Raw genomic sequence first — 24,356 nt, 5'->3', positions numbered from 1 at the left:
GGATCACTGGGCGCGGTGCAAGGTGCTGGGCTGCCTTGGTGCAGGGCCAGGGGGAGGGGAGCAGATGCTGCTCAGAGCCCATAAGGCAGAGAGAGATTCATTGCAATTCCCCCTTGAAATCCCAATGCCTGTCTCTGACCCACATCAAGCCACAGTCTCTTCTTCCTGTCATCCATTTGCCTGAGCAATGGAAAGGCAGAGTGGCCTTCATTTTTCGCCCCCAAGCAACCAAGGCCTTCCATTGGGGAGTGCAGGCAAGGAGATGGCAAGTTGAGGGTGCCCTTGAGAAACAGAGGCTCCTCTCTCTCACACACACCCATCTGCAGAGAAATGTCACTGAGTAATAAGGCAGGTGCACACAGTGCTCCCCCTGCCCCGCCTCCTGCCAGCAGTTTCTTCTCGGTGTATCAGTTTCCCTCCCGGGCTATGAAGGAGTTGTCAACTTAGAGAACGAAGGAGCTGTCACACCAGGGCTGACATACAAGGTGTGACAGACCTGCTTGGAGCAAACACCACTTCCTTGCACGGCACATCACCATGCTGCACCTCAACTCCGACCCTTCATCTCCTCAGGCATGGAGCCAATCTAGGGGAGGGAGTGGGTCTTCAGAGGGTTGCCTGTCTCCACTCCATTTGCAACTGTTGAGGGCTCAAGAACATGGCAACCTCTCTTGCAAAAAGAGAGAGAGTGAAAAGAACCCTTCTTCTGGGCAAAACGCTGGCTGCCCCAGCCCAGAGAAGCGTACAGCGGGAGGGGGAAAGGGGAAGCACAAAGAAAAGCAGCCCAGAACAAAGCAGGACCAGTCCTTCCCTCACCCCCAAAATAAGTAAAGTGGGAAATCTGAGGTGGCAGCAAATGTTTGCTGGGAACAACTTCCCACCACCCAGGCTTTGAGTTGGAAGGAACGAGGCACTGGGCTCCCAGTGCTGGGCTGCGTCACTCTTATCCATGCAAGGAGCTTCCGTGCACTGAGATCCCACGGATGATGCCTGCAACCTTCTTTCCTAGGCCAGGGCTGCCTCTTGCCAGCTTGGCAATGCCTGCAAGAGAAGGAGGCACCACACCACTGGCCTTGTACCCTGGAGCAGAGTGAAACTGCACTACATGAACGCAGCTCCCACATGCTTCCCATCTTATGAAATATAAGGTGTGCCATTGTTCAGACAGGAGTACATCAGAATATCTTTTAAGGTAGATCAGACCAGAGGAGGGCACATCTCATCCAACGCTCTGTTCTCACAGGGGCCAACAACCTGATGCCTCAATGGGAAGCCTGCAGATCCTCCGGCTCTTCCTCCACCTACCTATCACTGTGAGGGTCCCGGTGACCTCAGCAGACCCAAAGGTATTTGTGACTTCACAGATGTACGTCCCGCTGTCCTCTACTCGCAGGTCACTGATCGTCAGCCCAGTGACACGTTTGGTCCATCGGCTGTCAGCAGGCAGTGGCCGACCACCCTTGATCCATCGGATGGCTGGGTTAGGGTAGCCAGAGGCTATGCATGGAAGTTCCACCAGCTGACCTGCCTTTGCTTCCCGGGACTGGAAGCCATCTAGGATGGTTGGGATGGATTCTGCAGGGTCTGAGAGCAAAAAAGGGGAAAAAGGGGAAAGGTGGGGGGAGAACTTTCACCATCAAGCACTCAAGCCCTGAAATTCTGTGAATGGAGCACATTATACAAGCTTGGAAATCTCAAATCCTTTTAAGTACTTAGTCTCCCCTCCCCTTAATCGTCTTTTCCTCTCTCCTCAATGGATTTGCATCCATTTGCAAGTTCGTATCCTTTCTGAACTGTGGAGCTCCAGACAGAACTCCAAACATGATCTTTTGAGTTTTCTCACTGGGAGAACAAAGGGGAAGGAAGCCCAATACTGGGAATTAAGAGGGACAGGATGTCTGCACCCTCTCTTACCTAAAAAGCCACCTTCTGTTGGAGCTGGTGACAAATGGACACACAACTTATTAAGAGTCCCTCAAGAGCATACCCAACTGGTGTGACATTCACAACTTTCTCAATACATTCTGAAATCCACAAGCTACTAATCAGGCTACCATCGAGAGCGGAAGATCAATGACCAAAACTCACACATGAAATACAGCTTGGCGGGGTTTGGGGTGGGCAGTAAGAAACCTCTCAAGTTGCTCCAGGTATGGAGAAGGGAGGAGAAGGCAACTAAGGGCCACACACAGGGGAGGAGCTGCTTAGGAAGATTTCAAGCTCTGGGGAGGGCACTGCTCCTTGCCTGGGGCAAGTAGGAGACCCATCCAAGGGCCTGGATGCCCACTGCCAAATGCCTAGCTCTTCCACAACCCTAGGAAAATGCAACCACATATACACAAAAAACACTCAAGCCTTCTTTTCTCCCAGGCTTCCTCTAGCCTTCATTTGGGCAAAGGCCTGCCTGTCTGCTCAGCTGGAGGAGAGCCCTTTAGGGGGTTTTTCAGAATCTAAGGAACACTAAGGGAATTTTACCCAGGCATGTTGTTATGGTCATGGGTGTAGTGGGGGGGGCAGCTGCTCCCCCTAAATAAAAACAAATATGAGGTTCTGCCCCCCACTAACACAAACCTGCCCCCCCCCAAAAACCTGGCTATGCCCATGGTTGTGGCATTTTCTTTTAGGTGCCTGAATTTATATCCCTGAATTTTATGTTAGACTAAGGAAACTCAAGGTTAGATTAAGGCTTCCAGAAGCAATTATTGCCTAGTTGGGCAGGGGGAAGGAGTATTATGCCAAACACAGTGGAATGGTCAGGAAGCACCAGAGTTTGGTCTGGGGCTGTCCTACAATCAGACTTGCTTATTGCTGCTCATGTTCACCCCAGAGTGGTTCTGAGAGCCATGAGGGCATTGGTAGTCCAGAGGAGACACTGGGGAAGCCAGTGCTATGGTACACATTCCACAAATCCAATGCCTCCTCTTTATTATATCATGGGCTCTCATCTTTACCTGAGTGAGGGAATTAAGAAGCAGAGCAGCCTTGACAGGAGAAGCTGTGAGCCTTACAGTGCAGCCTTGTGGAAAGCCCAACCACAGACAACCAGCTGTTTCAACAGACAAGATAAGGCCCATCAAATCCCAAGAGCAATTCTAAGCCATCCAACATGCCCCAATCTCACATGCCCCTCTTCTCTTGGGAGGGACACAAAGGTTCAGATCCAGCTTAAGTGACCTGGGAAACAGCCCAGCAAGACATACCTGAGACGGACAGTCGGGCTCCATTGCTCTGCCGCGTCTCGCCACTGTACTTGTGCTTGGTGATACACCTATAGGTGGACAAGGCATCTTCCTTCTGGACGTCTGATATGTACAACCCACCATAGAAAGTAATGAAAAACCTATTTTCTGAAAGAGATAAATAGAGAAAATGAATGAAAACACATTAGTGTTCTTGCTCATGTGCTGAGAAACCAAACCCCCCTCTGCCTGGCTACGGGTAGGGAAGAAAAACAGGGAGACAGCACAGTACTGCTAAGCTAGGCAGGTCTGGAACTTCCACAGAGTGGTCTGAAGGCAAGAAAGCAGAGCTCTTGCCTGGAGGCCAGGCAGCTGCCAGGAGGAGGCACCCACATTTGCCTTTCTTGCTGGCTGGATGTCTGCTTATATTGCAACAGCACATCCTTGCCAGGCTGGAATTTTTTACCAACCACTTCTATACTAATAAATAATTAACAAATTTATGGTGGCAGGATCCTCCCTTGATATATACATGTCAGGGAACTGCCATCAGTGCCGGAGGGAGAGAGCAAAATCCAGAGGGATTCCAGAGAGCGTCCCGGGATTGGGAGAGGCAGCCCATCTTCTGGGGAAGAGAATCAGCGTAGCACCAGTGGAGAAGGGGGGCAGATGGGGGAAGCGGCGAGGCGGTCCCATGACTCCTTGCCGGGGACCAGTGGGGAGAGTAGGGGTCCTCCGCTGCCTATGCCCTCCTTGCGCAGAAGGCTTTCACGCAGAGAAAGTAGGAGGAGACTAGGCGTCAAAGAGCTTCTTTGCTGGAAGAAGTTTAAGAAACGCCCACTGACGGATTCTGCCAGCGATTGAGACAGCCACGGGTGAGTGGCTGTCTGGACAGAAAAGGTTCACTCAGGCAACCCAGCCAGGTGTTTGCACCAGCTTACGCACGAGCAACCCCTAGAACCATTACAATACACAAAGAGGACAGCAAGAACTACTGTGTGTGCGCGCACACACAAATTCACATATACACCCCTCGCTCCTTCTCTCCCATCCAATGGACTGTTTTGCCATTGGTGAGATACCAGCTGTAGGGCTTGCTTCACCATCCATCCACCCACCCTCTCCTCTTATGACAGCAGCCTCAGAGTCATTTTGGTTTCCACCCTCCTTCTATGAATGGCAACCGGAGACCATTCAGGAGAGCCACTTCTGGTCTTGGAGCCCCAGATCATGCACAAAGAACGAGCCTGAACAGAGGAAGCAGCAACCTAAAGTTTGCTGACATCTCCTGCACACTACCCCAGCCCTCCGCTGAAACAACCACATTACAATTAAAAGGAAATCCATCCTGCTGCGTTAATAATTTGCTGAAATTACTGAGGAGCCTGTGAAAACAAATAGACCCTGAGGGAGCCTAAAGGAGGCAAACAAAGGCAGGCTCATCTGTGGCTTGCAGGCGGCGGCAGCAGCTCCATGGCTGACCCGGCCAGATACTATCTAGTCCCCAGCACTGCCAGAAGGCAGGGCTCTCGCGTAATCATGTGCAGGCAAGAGAAGCAGCCACCCCAGTGGTCCTCGTCTGCTTTGAGCCCATCTGTCACTCAGAGATTGAGACTGGTCCCAAGCACAAAACTGGTACAGGACCCAGCTCTGGCATACAAGGAGGAAAGGAAGTGCTGGAAACAGCCTGTAGAGAAGAAGAGTGTGGAGAGAAATGAGACCAATAAGGGAGATCTCCTCTCACTCACACATGCCCTGCTGCATCTTGGTCTAGCCTGCAAGCAACACATTTGGACGTCCCCAAATACTTAGGCAGCCTCGAGAGTTTAAACCAGAGGAGCAAATCATGCCAGGAGGGAGTAGTAGGAAACCAAAAGAGGAGAGGGGCAGAGTGGGTCTGCATGCCTCCTTCTGTCTTGCAAAGGGAAGGCAAATACTGTGGTTGGAAGGGACATCCCAGCAGCACACACAGCAGACAAGCCGGCCCAGAACCTCTTATCAACCAATGGGCATGGGAGCTTGGCTGCCCTGGAATTTTAAGGAAAGGGTGGAGGTGAGGGATGTAGTTGCTATGGCAATGAGCAACTGCTGCTTTGCAAATTGCTGCTTCTCTCTCCCCCCCCCCTTTCCCATTTTTTGTGCACATTTAATTGATGGTGCTTTTTCAGCAGCATCAGGTCTCTCTTCTAGGCACGAAGGGTTTTGCAAGCAAAAGCAGCTCAAGGGAGAAGACCCAAGAGAGATCTTTGGCAGCACCAGCTAGCTCAATGCTCCATGCTCAACAGGAATCAAGCAGAGACCTACTCTAGAGTGATGGGAGAAGGAACTGAAAGGATTGGCAGCCGAGTATCACTGCTACAAAAGGAACATCAGCCCAAACTCCCTCTACCAAAAGGGATGGGGGGGAGGAGAGAGGAAAAATGAAAACCTTTTGCTGATCAGTCACCCTTGAATCTGTGGAAACAAGGCTGTCTCATAACCCCACCTTAGCCTACCACCCCTAGAAGACTGCATTAAAGACTGGCTGGCTGGCTGGCTGGCTGGCTGACTGTGAGCTACCCTCAAGAGATAAAATGCAATCATATTATTTTGTTCTAGTAAGAAATACATGCATTTTGTTGAATAAAATCATAAATAATAAATCTGACGAGGAGCTAGTTCACCTGCCGTTATTCCTTTCCAACAGATGTCACGCTGTGCCTCAGTTTCCCCATTTGTAAAATGGGTGTAGGAATCAGTTTCCCTGCTGTGTGGCTCTCCCTGCCCCTCTGGTGCTTGTGCCTCATGACCTGCAGGGCCTCAGAGGTAATGGAAAGGACCACTTTTCCCCATAGAAACCTGCCTGTCGTTTTCTGGATGCCTTCTTTCCGAAGTTAGGCAGGCATGGATGTAGCTGGTGGGGTGCAGGAGGGCAGCTGTCCCCCCCCCAAATAAAAATACTTAAGTAACTGACCAACTGGTTGCAGATAACTCGGTTGGGCCTCCCCCAACATAAAGCCCCCTGCCCCCCCAAAAAAATATCCTGGCTACACCCATGTAGGCAGGTAGTATGGTGGGGATCTCTCTCTCTCTCAGCATCAGTCTGGTGTGCAGTAAGTTCCAGGTTCAAGCCCCAGTGACATCTCAAGGTACTGCTGGGAATGTCCCCTGCCTGGAGAGCCACTGCCAGTCAGTGCAGACAATACTGAGCTAGATGGGGCAATAGTCTGACTCAGCATAACGCAGCTGCTTTTAAAAAAACCAGTAGCATTTATCATCTTTACTCTGAGCATCTTTGCCTTATGCATCCTATAATCTGATTGCGGTTGGAGACCTGTGGTTTTGTTTTTAATTATATCTGTAATCCAGCTAGCATGCTCTTACAGGAGAAGAGCAGGAGCGCGATTTCTCAAACAAGTAACTAAAATAAAACGTGCTCCACCACCGGCTGGCCTTCAGTCTCCCATGCTGGGCAACCACCCTGGGTTGTGACCCCAGATCCAGTGCGGACATGTGCTGGAGCCAGAGAGGCGCAGCACACAGCCACCCTTCAAAGAGAGGAGGATTTGCAAACCCCGAAAGGCCTGAGCCCTTCCTGGATACAACAACCACTTCTAATACAGAGGAGGGGAAACGAGGATCGATGAGGGTTGCCAGTTACTGCACTCTCCGATATAGATTTATAAAAACAATGGCATCCGAGTCGCAGCCTCCGTGGCAGCCAGAGGAAGCATGTTTTATAGTTCGTAAGACTAATGAGGTAAGTTCCCCCTCATCCTCCAGGGCCAGGTTTCCTTACACGCAGCACGGCTTCAATGGCTTGCGGGGTGGGGGGGATCGATACAAAGCCGCCGCCGTTTATGAATTAGCTGCCAGAGGAGCTTCTGCATATCCCGTCACCGAGGATAAACACGGCGCTGTTTATAGAGCCTCCAGGTCTTGTTGAGATAAACTGATTGGGGGGTGGAGGGAGGAAGAGAGAACGAAGGGAGAGCAGGAGGTTACAAGGGCCCCAAACGCTAACCACCCAACTCAGATGGCTTTAGAAGAGGATTCGACAAATCTGTGGTAGGGCTCTTGATGGCTCTATACCAGGGTTCTTAACCTGTGGGTCATGGATGGGCTTCAGGGCGGGGTCCATAATCTAGGCACAATTCTCCCCCCCCCATGCAAAATTGTATGCAAAACCTGGTGTGTGTTTATGTGCCTTGTGTTGGGGAAGGGGTCTTTCGTCATATTCTCAAAGGGGTCTGAGACCCAAAAAAGGTTAAGAACCTCTGCTCTATTTTGCCTCCAGGCTCCGAAAGTCACTGCTGGAGATCACAAGTAAGCAAGAAAGGCCTATTGCCTTCACTGGTTGCCCAGTGCAAGGAAGCAGGATGCGGGATTAGGCGAACCTTTGGTCTGATCCAGCTGCAGGGATCTTTTTAAAACCTAGTATTTATTTATTTGATTTATTTGCTCCATAAAACAGAATGTCTCCCGTCCACTTACGTACATTTTCTTTTTTAAAAATGCCATCAAGTGAAGCAATAAAGCAATACCCCCCCAAAAAAACCCAGGAACAGCAGTTAAGCGTGATTACGTTTTTAAAAATAATAAATAAATACATGAAAGTAAATAGCACGCATCATTTTGGTTCTGCGCTTCACAGCCTCAGTTTTGTCTCTAAGAGGCAATTATTTTAAAATGCACATAAAATGAAACCGCGAAGGAGCGATCCACCTGAGGAGGAAGGGTCTGCCCCGTAAGATGGCTGTGTGGAGGGGCAAAGCAAGCTTAGCTTCCTCCATCCAGCCGAAGCGCAGCATCAGCTCCCCACCCCCAGCGAGGTGAGGTGAAACACGGAGCCACAATTCAGAAGGAAAAGATGTATTCCCCTCCTCCACTGCCGCCACAGCGCCACCCCCACCCCTGGGCTTTCCCTTCTCCGTGGTGGTGCCTCCTCGCCTGGCCGGCTCTCTTTCCTCCTGCCCTTAATCTCTTCTCTAAGTACAGCTCTATCTTCCCCCGTTAAAGGATTAACACCCATCTCTCATTCAACTATTGCAATGAGATTTTATTTCTAATTACGCCGTAATAAAACTGGGAGCGCTCCCAGGGTTTTCTCCAAATGACTTGTAGACACTCTGCAAGATTGGATCCTACTCGGCTGCATTGTAATAGCATTTCCCTGACATTCATTAGACATGCATGAAGGAGAGGTTTGAAGAATGGAATTGCATTTAAATGGATTTTCTGAGAGAGGGAGATGAAAACGGGCATGAAGAAAAAAGGGGAAAGGAGGAGGAGGAAAGGGCTGAACACAGGATGTAATAATCAGAGGGAATTGAAATAAAGCCTGGTCCCTCCCACCCCCACCCCACAACCAAGCATGTGCAGGGACAGCAAACCATGAAGGCGCTGCTGCCTCTTGGGTGCTGCTTGGGATCCCTGGGGAGGAGGGGGGAGGGGAGAGGGGGAGGCGCTCCGCAGACAAAACTGGTAGTCAGCCCCTAATGGTGAAGGGAAGGGGGGGGGGCTGATGTTCCCTAGAACATGAAGATGGCTGTATTATTTCCAAATACTGCTGTTGCAAATGGTCACTGTTTATTTTGCATGCATTTAAATTTAGACTGAATCGTCACAGGCTGCGCTTTCTGCATCCACGGCACCCAACTGCATTGTTTACTTCCTGTTTTCCTCTGCAATCATATGTGTGTATATACAGACACCTCCTGCCAACTTAGGATGACACGCCATGCATTTGATGATGAAGTGGACTCTTGCCCACAAAAATCTTCCAATAGAATGACACGGGTTAGTCTCAAGGGTGCTACAGGGTCCTCAAGCGCACATTCTGGGGCTCTGAAGTGCTTTGCTGCTGCTCCCAGCTCCTCTCCTGCACCTTGCCCCTTCGCAATCCTGACAGGCCTCCAGGAGCCCTCAGTGCCATCCCTGCCACTGAGCTCACCCAAAAAACGACTGAGAAGCCAACAGGATGCAAGAGTGGACAACTCCAACACATCTGGCGTCTCAAAACACCTAGGACTTTTAATTCAACCAAGGAAATAACAAGAACAAATAAAACAAAATCTCGCCAAGAGGAAGAGGCATGTGAGTGTCCGAAGTCCACCATCCAGGCCAAGCTGAGCCTAGAGATCTTCCAAAATGCCGCAGAACTGGCTGTGGAAACCAAGAATGTAGGCCCTATACAGGAAGAAGGGACGCGGGTGGCGCTGTGGGTTAAACCACAGAGCCTAGGACTTGCCGATAAGGTGGTCACGGTTCGAATTCCCGCAACAGGGTGAGCTCCCATTGCTCGGTCCCTGCTCCTGCCAACCTAGCAGTTCGAAAGCACATCAAAGTGCAAGTAGATAAATAGGTACCATTCCAGCAGGAAGGTAAACGGCGTTTCCGTGCGCTGCTCTGGTTCGCCAGAAGCGGCTTAGTCATGCTGGCCACATGACCCGGAAGCTGTACGCCAGCTCCCTCGGCCAATAAAGCGAGATGAGCGCCATAACCCCAGAGTCGGCCACGACTGGACCTAATGATCAGGGGTCCCTTTACCTTATACAGGAAGAACCCCCAAATACAGGCAGGATTCCACAGCAGACAGAGTTCCCTGGCAAGGGAGATGAGAAACAAAGGAAATTCTGCAGGTTTCCACCAGACCCTCCCTCCCTCTTTGAGTTAATGTTATTTAGCAAGCAGATTGTTGAATGTTTCTGTTGCTTTGCCTGCCTGAGGTGACACCTGTGTCAAAATAAAGGCTGCCTCTTGCTTTGAAAAGCCAGAGAGAGGGAGGGAGAGAGGGAGCAGCTGATGGGTGCCAACTCTCAGGAACTCCAGGGAAGCAGGCAGATACGCAGGTAGTCCAGCTCCTCAGAGGGGCTGAGGCTCACAGCAGCAAGGACCCAGGTGGGCATGCAGAATAGCGATGCACACTGGCTCCCTGCTCTCATCCAGCACCTGCAGCCAAGTCCTAGCCTGCACACTGTCAAAACACAAGGAGAACTTAAGCTCCCAGAGGTGGTCCAGAGGCGCCAAATACCAGCAGAGAATTACAGAACAGGATGAGGAATGTTACAAAATGAAGAGGAGGGGACTCAAGATTCCCATGGCTAATCTTGTTAGTGAGACAATTTCTTATCAAACTCATTATGTGTCAGAGAGTGAGAGGGGGTGAGGCAGGCGGATGGGGGGGGGATTGCCAATGTCTTTGTAAAGTGGGGTAATTGTGCCTTGAGCATGGATGGAGGTTCCCTGCTACAGGGGGGAAATCCATAGTGTGGCCATCCATAGTGTGGCCATGCGTTGAATGAGGCTGTGTCAAAGAGCCCCAGAAGCTTTCTACTCTTTTTCTGTCTTCTCGTTTGTTTTCAGCTGCAACATCCAGATTGTAAGACCCTTGGGGACAGAGACCTGTCTGGAAAGTATACACTGATGGTGAGTTATTTATGCATTCAAGTATTATTTCTCTTTTATAAGCTCTTTGAACCCCATTGCTTTTTGGTGAAGCATCATTCAAGGTGGCTTACAACAAAACTAAAACAGACCCAATAAAATGAGAGTTTAAAATAACAATTAAAATGCACAACAAGAAGCACACAATTCCAGCTTATGCAGAGCCAAACACCTACTGGAGCAAGAAAGACTGCGCTACTCACCAAATTTTAAGACGTGAGGGAGCCAGTAAGGCATAGTGCGCCCTTTGTGCTGTTGGAGGGTAGCGGACAGAGTAGGGCCTCAGATATTGGGTCCAGAAACAGACAGACAACAATAGAAACTGGAGTGCTATGCTCCAAATGGAGAGCGCTCCAGTTAATATCCCAGCTGAAGTTTTCAGTCCCACCTGGGGTGTACTATGATAATCAAGTGTGGCTGTAGCTAAGGAATGGATGACCATGGTCAGGTCTGAACTGAGATGAACTAACTAAAGCCCTATGGAGCCCCCAAATCCTAAATACAATTGATGGATGTGAAAAGACTCTGGAATGCCTGTTTGCTAAGGGTAGCTAGGGGAAAACCAATGGGGAGTCAACTTCAAGGGCGGGTTCCACAAATTTGAGCTGCTCTTGGTCATGCACATCCTCCACGTTGACACTGTTGTATCACAGCTTCAACCGGATCCCCTTATGAAAGGAGATGCCCTTTGCCCTCCTGCACTGCTAAGCAGCTTAGGCCAATGGTGACAAGAGTTTCCTGTCAGCTGCTTGCCATAATTATGCACCTACTTATGGGTGCATAAATATGCATTCTGCTTATGGAGCCCAGGTCCTGAGCCTCAGGCCTGCACCTTGGGAACAGAGGAGATGCTGGGGTTTGGGGGAGAGACTTAAGCATTTCTCCTACAAAACCCAACAGATTATTTTCAATGGAAGTCCAAAATTCTAATGGTTTTCATCTTTGCACAAATGTCTATTGATCCTGATAGCCATGTCTGACCTTCAGGATCAGAAGCAGCTTCAAGGGTCTTCTTACGTTTCCAAGAGAAGCCAAAGGAGCCATGCAGAAGAAAAGGACAGTCTGTGTTTTACAAGGGGGGGCACTGCCTTGTTGTGGAAGGGGGTGTTGGGTGTTGAGATGCCTCACTACTATGTGAGAGGGATAAGTCTTAGTGCAAAGATCAGAGAGGTGGCTCAAAATCTGAATCCATTGTCCTCCACTATTCTTGCACAAGTCAAAATACCTCAAGTCACCTGCAAATTTGTCTTTCTTTCTTTCTTTCTTTCTTTCTTTCTTTCTTTCTTTCTTTCTTTCTTTCTTTCTTTCCTAAAGCCACCTATTTCAATTGCCTGGGAGGATACAAATTGCAGGCTGGGGTTTTCCTCACTGGAGCTGCCCCTCCGCGGCTGGCCGCTGCCAAAAGTCCACGCAGAAACACAGAGGAAAGCCCTAAACGAAGCCGGCGGGCGCGGGGGAAAGCTTGCCCACTTTATCTATGGGGTGTGGTTTTCACTAAAGAGGAAAGGGGGTGAACCGTCCGTCCACCAGGATAGCAGAGCGCAGCTAAATGCCTGTGTGCCTCCCATCCTCAAAAGTCCTTGGTTAAGAGACCGCCCCCACCCCTCAGCTCGTTGTTCAGCTATGCATAGGGGGGTGCAGTACACGGAGGCACTGGGTAACCCCCCTTCTCCCCTCACCACGGCTGAGCCTGCTGTTTTCAGCAAACGCTCCCCTCGCGGCGCTCCTCCCCACCCACCCCTTTTTAAGCTGAAATGTGGAACGAGTCAGATTTCATGCTAATGAAGCGAAAATCTGATCGGGCTTGTGCAGAAATTTGCATCTCAAAGCAGAAAACAGGGCGCCAGCTACCGAAGGAAGAAGGCACCTCCCGCGCCGGCGGCTGCTGCTGCTGCTGCTGCTGAGCCGGCGAGCAGCTCTCGGGGTCTCCGGGACGCCGGTCAGCTCGGTCAGCTGCGGCCGCGACGGGGGAGGAGAACGGGCCAGCGCTCCCCCGACCGCGCTCCTTCTCCTACTCCGGCGCGCCTGAGCTTCGGGCTCCTCGATGCGCCACGGACGCCGGGGGCAGCAGGGAGCATGGCGATCCCAGTCCAGCCAGGGGCTGCCGCGATGCACGGCTGGCCTCTCCGGCACTCGCTGGGACAGAAAGGGGGCAGAGGAACGCAGCAAGACGCGGCGGCCTGCCCACCCTTCGCGCTACGGGTCAGGGCGTCAGGCTGAAGGCCCTACTCTGTTCACACTGGGCGCAGGCTGATCCTAGAGACAGCAGGCCGCCCCGTTTCGAAGACCCAGTTGCACTGGGCGACCCATCCCCTTCGGCCATTAAGAAGGCAGATTTGCAGCGGAATCTGCTCCAAGGAGGGTCCCCGGGACCTCCACCAAGAGGCAGTCAAGCCACAGGCCGAACCTCCAGGCTATTCCCTCCCCGAAGCGGTCTCTGCTCGAGGAGTTGCTGGGCCGGGGATCTCCCTCGGCGGTCGCTTCCGGCTCTTCGATCGCTCACTTAAGCAAGGCCGGAAAAATTTTCAAACTAGCCCTGCCTGACTTCCTGCTTAGGCAGCAGCCCTTCTTGCAAACGCACCACCAAAAGCAAATCTTCCCCCTCTCTCCCCGTCAAAAAAGTGAAAGTCAGTCACTGGAAAGGAAGAGAATTAAAAATGAATGAAAAACGGTTAAGGAACTCCTTTCTAGAAAAGCCAAGTGCGCGCAGAAACACACGGTGCTGTTGCCTGCCAAAAAGTTGGCAGCTCCAGTCCCTACCACTGAGGTAAGGTGTGGCTGGCAGGAGACACACACCCCTTCACAGCCAGGTAATGAGGGCACAAGCAGCGCCCAAGGGAGGGAGCATGCAGGATTTGAAGGGGGGTGTATGTTCGGGCAGGGCATTGGAATGCAGCCTTTGGTGTTGTGGGGTTCAGACAAGAAACCCAGGAACAACTGCTGTTCCTACTGTTGCAAAACTGTTTTTTATTGCTATTGTGAGCCACCTAGAGATTTTGTTATTCGGTGGCATTTAAGTATTGTTAGTAAAACAAATCAATAAACTCAACTTAGACTGGCCAAGTTTGAGAAAAGACAAAGGACATATGATGAGTTCTCTACACACACACACACACACACAGAGAGAGAGAGAGAGAGAGAGAGCACCCCAGAACTGACAGTTAATGTCCCCAACAGTCTGTAGTGTTGCCATTGTCCTCATCATAATATTTTCAGGAAGCCTGGGAGGAGCCAAAAGCTGCAGCTCCATCAGAGATTGTCAACGTGTGTCGTGCGAGGCTGATTTTCGGCTCTTAAGTCCAGCAAGCAGGAGAATTACAAAGTGAGCAACCTAAGTGGCAGCTTGGCACAGATTTTAACTATGGCAGCTCATTATTAGAGAGAGAGAAAGAGTGAAAGAAAGGAAAGGAAAGGAAAGGAAAGGAAAGGAAAGGAAAGGAAGAACACGCAAAGGAAATTAGAAAGAACAACCCAATATGACAGCACAGTTGCTCCAGAGCCCCTGGCTAAATTATAAAGCAGTTTACTGAGGTGGAAAGCTGCAGCAAGAGCTGAGGACAGAATATGTGAAAACCATCTGCAGATTTAAAAATAATCTACTTCACAACAGCCCTGGAACATATTCTCCTACAGAAAATAAGCAGGATTCCTTGTTGCTGTGAAATGTTGGGGCACAGGAAAGGGAATTATTAGAAGCATTCCAGGATTGTTCCGTCCTCAAGAATGAAGATATCAAGAGTCTAAAATAGCTTTAAAATAAAAAATTGTCTTCTTTAAATCCACTCTGCATGCTTGGGGGAAATGGACTGCAATATGAGCTTGCTGAAATCCAGGACAAAGCTGCTCTGGCGCTAACAAGCCCCTCTCCTCCTCCCTCTCAGTGACAGATGCCTCCCTACCTACAATAAATATAGGTTGTGTTCCCCACCCTCCCTCCCACCCCCCTTGCACATGAAGGGATGTATGTCTTAATTAAGCAGGACACTAGCAGCATGGCTAATGATTTTTGCTGCTTGCTATGTAAATCTCCACTCCATGCCAGGGTTAACTTCCTACCCGGGGGTTTTGTGCAAGCACTGGGGTGCACGTCTGCTCATTATTTCACGCCAGGAAATCCATCTAACAAGGCAGAAAGGGTGCCCAGTCACAAACGCGCCTTCTCGCTTAGTTCTAAATTTAGCCAAGAGCTTTGCCAACAGTAGCAAGACCCCTACCTCCCCTAGACCCTGGCATCAGAAGCCATGGCTTAACTGGGATATTGGGGGGGGGGAGTTCTTTTGAATTAGCTAGCTGGAAAGCCAGATACTCATTAAATTATGCCTTTATGGTCAGGACATCACAGGGAAATGAAAATTCTGGAGCAGTCGGGTCGCCATCCAAAGCCCAGAAGAAGTCTGACCAAAGAATGGGAGGTCCTACAGAGAAACTAAATAGATGGGCAGGTGCCTAACTTCCCTCTCTCAGGAGGGTTCTCAAAGGCTTGCAGGTACTTGGCTGATGGAGGGCACCCACAGTATTAAATAGGCCATAGGTGAAGATTAAGAAAGCACAATTTTTTCCTTGCCCCTCCCCGGGGCGTTTTTTCTACTTCAACCTTGCTACCTTGTAGGCCCACAAGACATTTTGCTGCCTGAAGTGGAACCCAGATAGTAGTCTTGCTCTACCCCAGTCTCGCTACAGTATTCAGACACCAATTCCACCATACATTCTTTCCTCCAATCTCCCTCACCCCAATTTATTGTTGCTGCCCAAAGCAGGTCAGTTTCACCCTGCTACATAGCTGGGGTGGCTCCATTCAGCAATCAACTATCCTTCCAGGTTAGTCAGCTCCCCAAAGCAACAGCCCCTGAGACCATGCCAAAATTTGCTGGTCCAACCTTGTCTGCAGGAGAAGTGTCATTTCTCTGCTGCTGCTGCTACAGCAGTAAACTCTGGATCATTGTGTAGAGACCAACACATGCTTCCAAGCACTGAAGCAGTTCATCTCCCTGGCCAGGCTCTCAAATGTGGGGGGAATGACCCTCCCCCCCCCCAAGAAGAAAGGACTAGTTGGATATACTTATCCATTTTTGCAGAGACACCAATAATGCTTTAATTGATAGAAATAACACACACGCACACCAGCAAACACTTCCTTTGCAACAGATCTTTGGACAGATCCAGCTATCATCCATGCCAAGAAGTCTTCATGTAGTGCTTGATGGGTCTGCATGATGCACCTTCTTGGGAGCCAACTGAACAAAATATACCTTCTCATTATGATCAAGAGTTCTGTGCAAATCAAATGCTTCCTTCCTTTCATGGAACACAAATTCTCTTTAGAGGTAAGAGATGTCTGACAAACATTGTTCCTGGCATTTTGCTCCAGGATCTGAAGAAGCTCAATGTCTTAACTTCTGTTGCCTATGCTCTGGTAACCTCTGGGTTAGATTACTGCAATGAACTATATGTAGGTCTGCCTTTGAAGATGGTCCAGAAAATGAAGGAAGTTCAGGTTTCTGCAGCCAGGTTGCTCACTGGGGCAAGACTGAACACAAAACACCAATCCTGGCCCAATTGCAATGGCTGGCAATTAGTGTCCAGGCTCAATTCAAAGTTCTGGTTTTGACATATAAAGTGCTATACAGATCAGCACCCCAATATCTGAAGGTGCCCCATGAACTGACCCAGACCCCGCAATCATAATCACAGGCTCTTCTCCATGTGCTCCCTCCATGGGAGGTCCAAAAGGTGGCAACACAAAAATAGGCCTTTTCAGTGGTAGCTCCCAGCATGTGGAATGCTCTCTCCAGGGAGGCTCACCTGGTGCCATCTTTGTCTAGTTTTAGGCACCAGACAAAGACTTTTCTTTTTACCTGGGCTTTTGGCCCTTAATTTTATGGGCTGGTGGGGTTTTTTTGGGGGGGGGATTAGTTTTTGTGGCTTCTTTTGGTGGGGCAGAAGCTGCTATACCTGTGCTTTATTTGTGGGGGTTTTTTTGTTTTTATTGTGCTTATTGTAGCTGGCTTTAGTATTTCTATTGTGTTTGTAAGTTACTGTGAGACATTTTCATGACCAAAGCATCATCATTATCATTATCATTATTATTATTATTATTATTATTATTATTATTATTATTATTATTAAACAAATGCCATCAGCTGTTATTGGTGCTCACACTGTGACCCATGTGCAACAGGTGAGCTGCTCAGCAAAGTTCCTGCAGAACCAGCTGCCACCACCACACCTGATCTCTGGCTTTGTTTCCAAGCAGACCTTGGGAGCTCTATCTGGAGCCCAGAGGCTCTCTACAGAAATGAAGCCGAAGGTGGCCACACGTGGCTGGGACTGGCTCACGGGTGCTTCACTGAGCAGCGTGCCTGCTGCTGAAGAACTTAGAAGAAAAAGGAAGCCCTTTTCAACGGGGTGAGAGAGAAGAGCAACCCCAGCATCTATCCCCACCACACCAGGAAAGGGTTCCTTGTTCTTTTTTCCTTTTTTAAGAAGAGTGCCGCAGCAGCAGCAGCAGGCATCCTGCTCAGCAAAGCACCTGTCAAGCCAGCTCCACCAGCCATGCGCACCTATTGCTTGGCTCAGCAGCATGCCTGCTGTCATGCAGCTGTTTTTCAAAACGACCAGAAAAGGAAAGGGGAACCCCTTCGTGACACCACTATAAGCTTGCAGGGAAGTGGGGGCAGGAGTGTAGAGTAGAGGGGACAGAGGTTGGGGGCGGGAGTTGGGTGGTGATGACAAGGCAAGTTGGTTGGCCGGCTGGCTGGCAAAGTGGAGCAGCAGAGTGGAGGATGTCCCTATGGGCTCCCAGCTCCCAGGGCAGTTGCCCCAGAACACAAAAGAATTTATTCAGCTACACTCCACCTAAGCAAGAAAGCTGCATGAGGCAGTATCTGAAGAATTTTGCTGCAAAAATGTATTCACGCAGGTTTTTACAAAAACACCCACCCACAACAACTTTCTCTCTCTCTCTCCTGCTCTGTTACACCTGCCCAGAGGCGTGGGGACGTAAACAGCAAGGGTAGATGCAACAGGCATTTTCCTACTCGGAGTGAATGAATTTTACATCAGACCAGCACATGCTTCCACAGAAAGTAAGGCTGAATTTTCCCAGCATGTCTAAAAGGTAGGAATCATGAAGGCGCCTGCACTTCCCTCCGGGGAAAAAGAGCACAAAGCTAAGACCGGGGAGGGGATGTATGAGCGTGTGCGAGTAATTCCACATTTTCAATCATTCTCAAGAGCTAATCCGAACAGTATAGTAAAGCTCCGGCTGGCAACAAGCCACAAAGGGCTTCCCACAAAGCCACAAAGAGCATTGAGAGACCAGAAAGAGGCTCTTGTCATTTTGACCTGTTTCTTAGAGAAAAAGGCTGCTGCTGGAAGCGCTCAAAGGCTCTGGACGCAGAGCAGCCACCAGTACAGCCCAATAACCTCAACTAGAAAAGTTTCCTTTTATTAAAGGCAACTCTTTCAATACAACTCCCCAGCCTTTAGCAGGCAGGCACAACAGTAGCTGGTAATAAAAAGTCTTCTCTACCCCTCACTCAAGGATACAAGGTTAAGTGCCCCTCCATACACACACTGCTACCTGCCCCAAATTTGCACAGAAACACAATGCAAGCTACAGTATTCAGACCCCTTCTAGGAGGGGGAAAAACCCTTGTTTCTGTGCCCCAGAAAATGCCTTGATTTCATGTAAGGCTAAAACCTATAACCAATTTAACTTGGTTGAGTAATCAGTGGGGCTTTCCTTCTAAAAATGACTAGTGATTTATTAGGAATAATCCAAAATTAGGATAGGGCTGCACCTCACAGATATTAAAGGATCTAACATGAACAGATACATAATTAAGGCCCAAGGGTGTGTTTGTTTAAATAAATTCACAAAACCTAGGGTCCTTTAAATTAAGCTGCAAGTTTCCTCACATGTTCAAGCACCTTTGTGGAGTTTTTGGAAATAGGCATAGTCGTCTGAAATTAATCAAATTCAGAGAAGTAAAAACAGAAAGCAAAACAACAACAACAACAACCCTAGTTATAAGATGAGGGCAAGTGGACTAAAAGAGCTGAGAGATGGGATGTTGCCAGGGGTGACTAAATAAAAGAAGGGAAAGAGCAATGATATCAGAATTTGGAGATCCAGCAAGCAGGCAGCCACTAGATAGATCTGAATCTGGAGCTAGGAGGTGTCACGCCTGGGTTCTTGCGTTGTGTAATGGCATTTCTTGCTTGCCTCTGTTTATCCTAAGAGCCAAACCATTGTACCATCCCCTAACAAACTATCCTACTTCCTAGAATACAGTGCCTGTGTTGTCAGTGGCGTACCTACCTGTTTGGGTGCCCGGGGCGGCATGTGCACCCTGCAGCAGAGGGCGGAGCGAGTCACCCATGGGGGTGGGGTGAGCCAAGGCAGGGCAGGCTGCGTGGAGCCTCTCTGCCGCCTCCCCCTCAGCTGTAGGGCAGCTGAGGTGATGGGCAGACGCAAACCCCACGCTGCTCAAAAGAGAGGCGTGGCTCAGGCACGCTGCAGACCCTGCAGTGTGACACCCAGTGCCCTCCGCCTCACCTAGCTACGCCTCTGGATCAGGCAGATTCATGGAGGAGAGGGCTGTCGAAGGCTACTAGCCATAAAGGCTGTGCTCTGCCTGCAAAGTTGGAGGAAGCAATGCTTCTGGCTTCCGGAAATCACTCGAGAAGAGAGTGCTCCTACAGTGGCATAGAAAGAAAGGGGCGTACAGTGGGTGCGGGAGTTATTTTTTCAAATACATATTTTTGCCATTTTTTCACCCCCCTCAGTGATGACACCCAGGGCCACCATACCCACCGCACCCCCCTTCCTACGCCACTGTGTGTTGTAGGTTTAAAGAGCTGCTGAACGGAGGTAAAGTAGCGGGTGACTTGTTATTCTTATTTATTACTTAGCATCCACAGGCCTTGGGGGTGATTCCTCCTCATTTCATATATGGCAGTTGGTTCACAAGATGCCATTGTGTTACTGTGGGGCTTGGGATGGCGTTCAGTTGGTAGAGCCCACAAAGAGAGCCCAGCTAGATAGGAACCCGGTTTCTTTAAAGCTAGGGCAGCGCCATGGAGGAGCTGCTGCTAAAAGCTGAGGCTGGTTCTAGCTCTGCAGCCCACAGTGGCACCAACCTCTCTTCCCTGCCAGAAAGCAGACAGCCTAAGAGAGCTTTGGTGACAGTGATGCAGTCAAGAGCCCCAGCTGCTATCTGGACAGATGACAAGATCCTTAATATATATATAAAAAAAACTTTTAAAAAAGCCAGGAGGTTGCAAAATGAATTCAGTATCAATTATTCTGGGATATATATGCTAATGTGGGGGAAGGGGTGCAGGAGTGGAATCCATCTCAGCTTCAGTTAATTTCAAGCACAAAAACGCAACTGAGCCTGAGGAAGGGGTGATATTAAAAGAGAGAGACAAGCTTGCATATTAAAAACGATGTGGATGGACGGGGCTCACTGCTGCAGAGATTGCAGATTGGCCAGGCAGCATTAGAGGGGGAGGCGCTTGTTTATTAATTTGCAACCATCTCCTTTGTATGATGAACAGCAACAGCAGCCACCTCCCTTCGCGAGAACACCGCCCATGAAAAATGCATTTTCATTAATATAAATTGTTTGCAGTTGGTAAATTAATTCTGGGAATGGTTTCCATGCAGAGCAAATGACTCTTTCAGCAGAGATGAGGCAGTGCTGGGTGGGCATGAAAGACACCCCCCTCCCGTCCAGCTTTAAAATGATAAACACAAGAGAGGAGGTGAATATCTGCTGCCCCAGACAGATGCTTCCTTTAGGCCGCCTAAATCTACTTGGAAATGCAACAAAAGCCAGGGATAGCACCACAACACACCCTCTGGTGAGATAATGCTTTAAAATACAGTGGTACCTCGGGTTACAAACGCTTCAGGTTACAGACTCCACTAACCTAGAAATAGTACCTCGGGTTAAGAACTTTGCTTCAGGATGAGAACGGAAATCATGCGGTGGCAGTGCAGCGGGAGGCCCCATTAGCTAAAGTGGTACCTTAGGTTAAGAACGGACCTCCAGAGCAAATTAAGTTCTTAACCCGAGGTACCACTGTACACCACAAGGAGTAGCTGAAAAACAGTGGATGGGCTCAATGCACAAGAAGCAAAAGATAGGTAGGTACTTTACACCCAAGCTGGGCATTGGTTCATCAAACCTAGTATCTGAAATAGCATGGAGGCTGGACCTGATGAGAGTTGTAGTCCAAAACATCTGAAGGGTGCAATGTTAGGGAAGGTTCATCTTCACCAACTGGCAGCAGCTTCCCAGGACTCAGGCAGGAGGTTCCACCAGACCTACCCAGAGGCTGGACTGGCTTCCAGGTTTGATGGGGCCCTGATCACCATGCCTCTAGTCTAGTGCATTCTTCCCTTCCCTCTAGTGGGCGACTGTGGTGGCAGCAGCATACTGTGACGTGGCATTGCTCTGGGGCACCATGGCAAATCTGAATGGCAGCACAATGCAGTGCTAAAAGCATCAAACAAAGAAAAAGATGGTGGTGGGAATAGTTGTAAAGAAAGGAGGTTTAAGGCTCCAAAACTGGGGCCCAGGGGTGTCTCTAGCCCTGCTGGAAGATGCTAACAGGGTTTGAACCCAGGACCTTTCGCAAATAAAGCAGCTGATCAACTGCTGAGCCATGGCCCTTTCCCTAAAGACAAGCAGAGAATTCTGTTACCAGAGTCATGGTCCAGCTTGCAACTCCAGGTCTCCTCATGGTGGCAGTGGGTAGAGGATCAAGTTACCTTTTCCCCAGTCCTTTCTTTGAAAACAAAGCAAAACAAAAACCTGTAGCATGCAACCATCCACACCTCTTGGGTCTGAGAGTTTATGAAGAAAGTGCAATCCTCTGAATCAAGTCTGGTCTCATCACCACTGGGTTGACTGGTTGTTGTTTTTTAATTGAAATGCCAGAAAATGTCAGCCACCATGAAACCATTGCTATGATTTCATTTGGGTCAAAAGCCTTTGTTTGTTTTTTTCTGGCTTCCATCTTTAGGGGGAGGAGTGAAAAGCATTGGATCCCAGAACTGGTAACAGATTAGGACAGGACAAAGCAAACTCTCAAAACTATTGCATTTGTGAAGCCATCCAAGCCAATGGCGAAATACAAGCCCCACAAAGAGGCCATCCAAAGAGGGAGAGGAAAAATGAGCCTGATGCACCAGAATCTTTGCCTGCAGCTACCCCACTTCCAATGCGAGTGCAATGAGAAATAGATACCACTTGCCTCTGGGGCTGCTCACCTACATGGGGCAACTGAGCTAGCCCTTCAGATGCATTTTCCCAACAGCAGACATCTGTGCTGAATGCTGAAGCTGCACCTGTTCAACAGGTATTCTTTATGGGTTATTTTTAGCCTGTACACAGCCGAGCCAACCTAAAAATTCCAAAACCACACAACGCAAATATAGGCTAGGAAGAAACGGCCACATTTTAGGCAAGTAAAGAAATCTGCTCAGCGAGAGGGCATAAGCTTTACATGCAAAAAATCCCAGGTTCATTCCCTGGGAACCTGGAGAATCACTGACAATCAGTATAAACGATACTAAGCTAGATGGACCAAAAGTATGATTCAAAAGAAAGTACGTTCCTATGTTCCTATGACTTACTAAAGAATAGCTTCCTATGCCATATGGTTTGTGATATGCACATGTACTCAGCAGCAGGAGCAAGCACCTTTTGAAAAGATGCGCCCATTTGGGCCTAACTTGCTACAGAAAAGGGACAGACTGGTTCAATGTCATTTTTAACACATTAAAGAAAATCACCTGAGAGGGGCTGCTACTGCCCTGAACTTGATAAATTGGCAGTTATGGCACTCAGGCGAGTTGTACGGAGCTGGAAGAACAGCAGCAACAGCCCACTCAGGCTACTACTGGCAAACTCCCAAGAGAAGCTCTTCTCACAGATCAGTAGACCCAAGAGCTATTCAACGCTCCATCCTTCATTCGGGGTTGGGGGACAGGTAAGGGAAAAGCACAGTGCACTAACTGATAGTTCTCTCCGCAACTCTGGCTTCCCAAGATGCTGCCTATGGACAGAGGAGGCCTCTTGCTTCCCTCTAAGAAGTAGCACTGCAACTTGGGGAAGCTGGTCAAGGCTGGAAAGGGGCCCACTGAGAACAAATAACAACCCCTGTCAAGGCTTGAAAGGGTGTGTGTGCAGGCATATGTTCTTAGGGATGGTTTCTTGTGGGGAGGGAGGATGAGGAAAGACATGTACATTTTGATCTTTCCCTGCCCACACTCACCCACTTCCTGCTGTTTAATTGCACCTGGGAGGGGCCACTACATCAAGCTCAATATAGATTTTCATCATCATCATCATCATTACTGGTTGGCATTGCCAACAGTTCTGCATGGAGGTTTTTCAGGCGGAGGGTAATTACATTCGGTAGGTTTGCAAATAATGACATAACCCAGTCACCTTACTGTGGGGATGATTTATTGCAAATAACAAAATGTTATTATATGGAAATTAGTCTCCGCACAAATGGCAGTCTGGAAAGTATAGCTAGGGAATGAATTTAATCATATGGGCAGCAACCAGATGCTACTGAGGACGATGGACAGCACTAAGGGCTCATCCAGACTTGCACTTGTCCCATAGCTAGAAAAAAATGGTCTGAGTGGTTTTGCCCCAGAAAACACTGTCTTTAGTGATAAATCGGAGCAAACGTCAATCCAGAAAAAACCCAATTGAGATTTGCCCTGATTCAGTGGTAAAGATCAGGTTTCCTCAGGGAAAAATAGCATAACAAGGGCAAGTCTGGATAAGCCCTAAAATTCGGGGGGGGGGACACATGGCCTAACCCTTTGGCAAGGGACAGAAGGCCATTTTGAAGGGAGAACAAAGATTTGATGGAAAGGGGGAGCACCCTAACACAATACAGCGGCTTCACTCTCAAGCCATGTTCTTGCCCCTTCATTGTCACTGTCTACCTGCCAGGGCTTGGGCACAGATAAAGCCAGGTCAGAGCACACAAGCCAACGATGGGGTGCAGGCATTATCCCTGCAGCCATCTGTCCCTCCCTCCTTCCTCTGCAGGGGTAGCATGGAAATCGCTGCTGCTGCTGCTGTTGCTGCTACAGTTCAAGAGGGACCCAAGTTCAATGGCTAAGCAAAGGCACTGAACGTCAAAAGCTCAGGAAAGGCTTTTCTTTGCTGCCAATCACAGCAGATGCACTATGGCTAGATGAGCCAATGTCTTGTTTAAGTATAATACATTTTTATATGTTCATTCTGTCATCTGCTAGGATCACTAACAGAGATGCTGACTTGAGCCACCTTCACTGGTCCCAAGCAGATGCAGATGTCTCACATGGTGGCTAAGGGCCACTGACTAGTGTGAAGAGATGTTCACATGTGTGAATGTGTGGCAATACACATCAAACCAATAATCCTGCAAATTTTAGCACAAGAGTGCCACTAAGATGTTGGAGGAGGAGGAGGAAGAGAAGACAGAGGGTGAAGAAAGAGATGGGACTGGAGGGGGGAAGGAATTTCCCAATCCTTTGGACCCCCTGGGAAACTCAACAAACCTGCTACACCTGGAACTGGGTGTGGAGAGTGTGGAACCAGAGCAGGAGCCAATCGAACTGAGAGGTTTCCTGTGGCTACTATGTCTTATGCCAACTGAAGATTTTGAGGACACTAGAACCCATGGACAACCATGAAGCTGAACGTTGGATGATTCGGGACAGATAAATGA

The 24,356-nt window shown here is 49.2% G+C and overlaps 1 protein-coding gene across 3 annotated transcripts in view; it reads right to left on the bottom strand.

Annotated features, from left to right (window-relative positions):
- DSCAML1 (DS cell adhesion molecule like 1) overlaps positions 1-24,356 on the bottom strand; it is a 169,037-nt gene that overhangs the window by 53,193 nt on the left and 91,488 nt on the right. For all 3 annotated transcript variants that reach the window (XM_083588260.1, XM_083588261.1, XM_083588259.1), the window contains exons 4-5: positions 3,201-3,347; positions 1,306-1,584 (exon numbers count right to left, since the gene is read on the bottom strand). In XM_083588260.1, the coding sequence (XP_083444386.1) occupies positions 1,306-1,584; positions 3,201-3,347 (426 nt within the window). The remainder of the gene's footprint in view (positions 1-1,305; positions 1,585-3,200; positions 3,348-24,356) is intronic.

This window comes from Podarcis filfolensis, assembly GCF_964270895.1.
Source record: "Podarcis filfolensis genome assembly, chromosome: 15".
NCBI classification, from domain to species: Eukaryota; Metazoa; Chordata; class Lepidosauria; order Squamata; family Lacertidae; genus Podarcis; species Podarcis filfolensis.
Note: the sequence above shows the minus strand (reverse complement) of the source record. Positions and strands in the feature narration are given on the sequence as shown.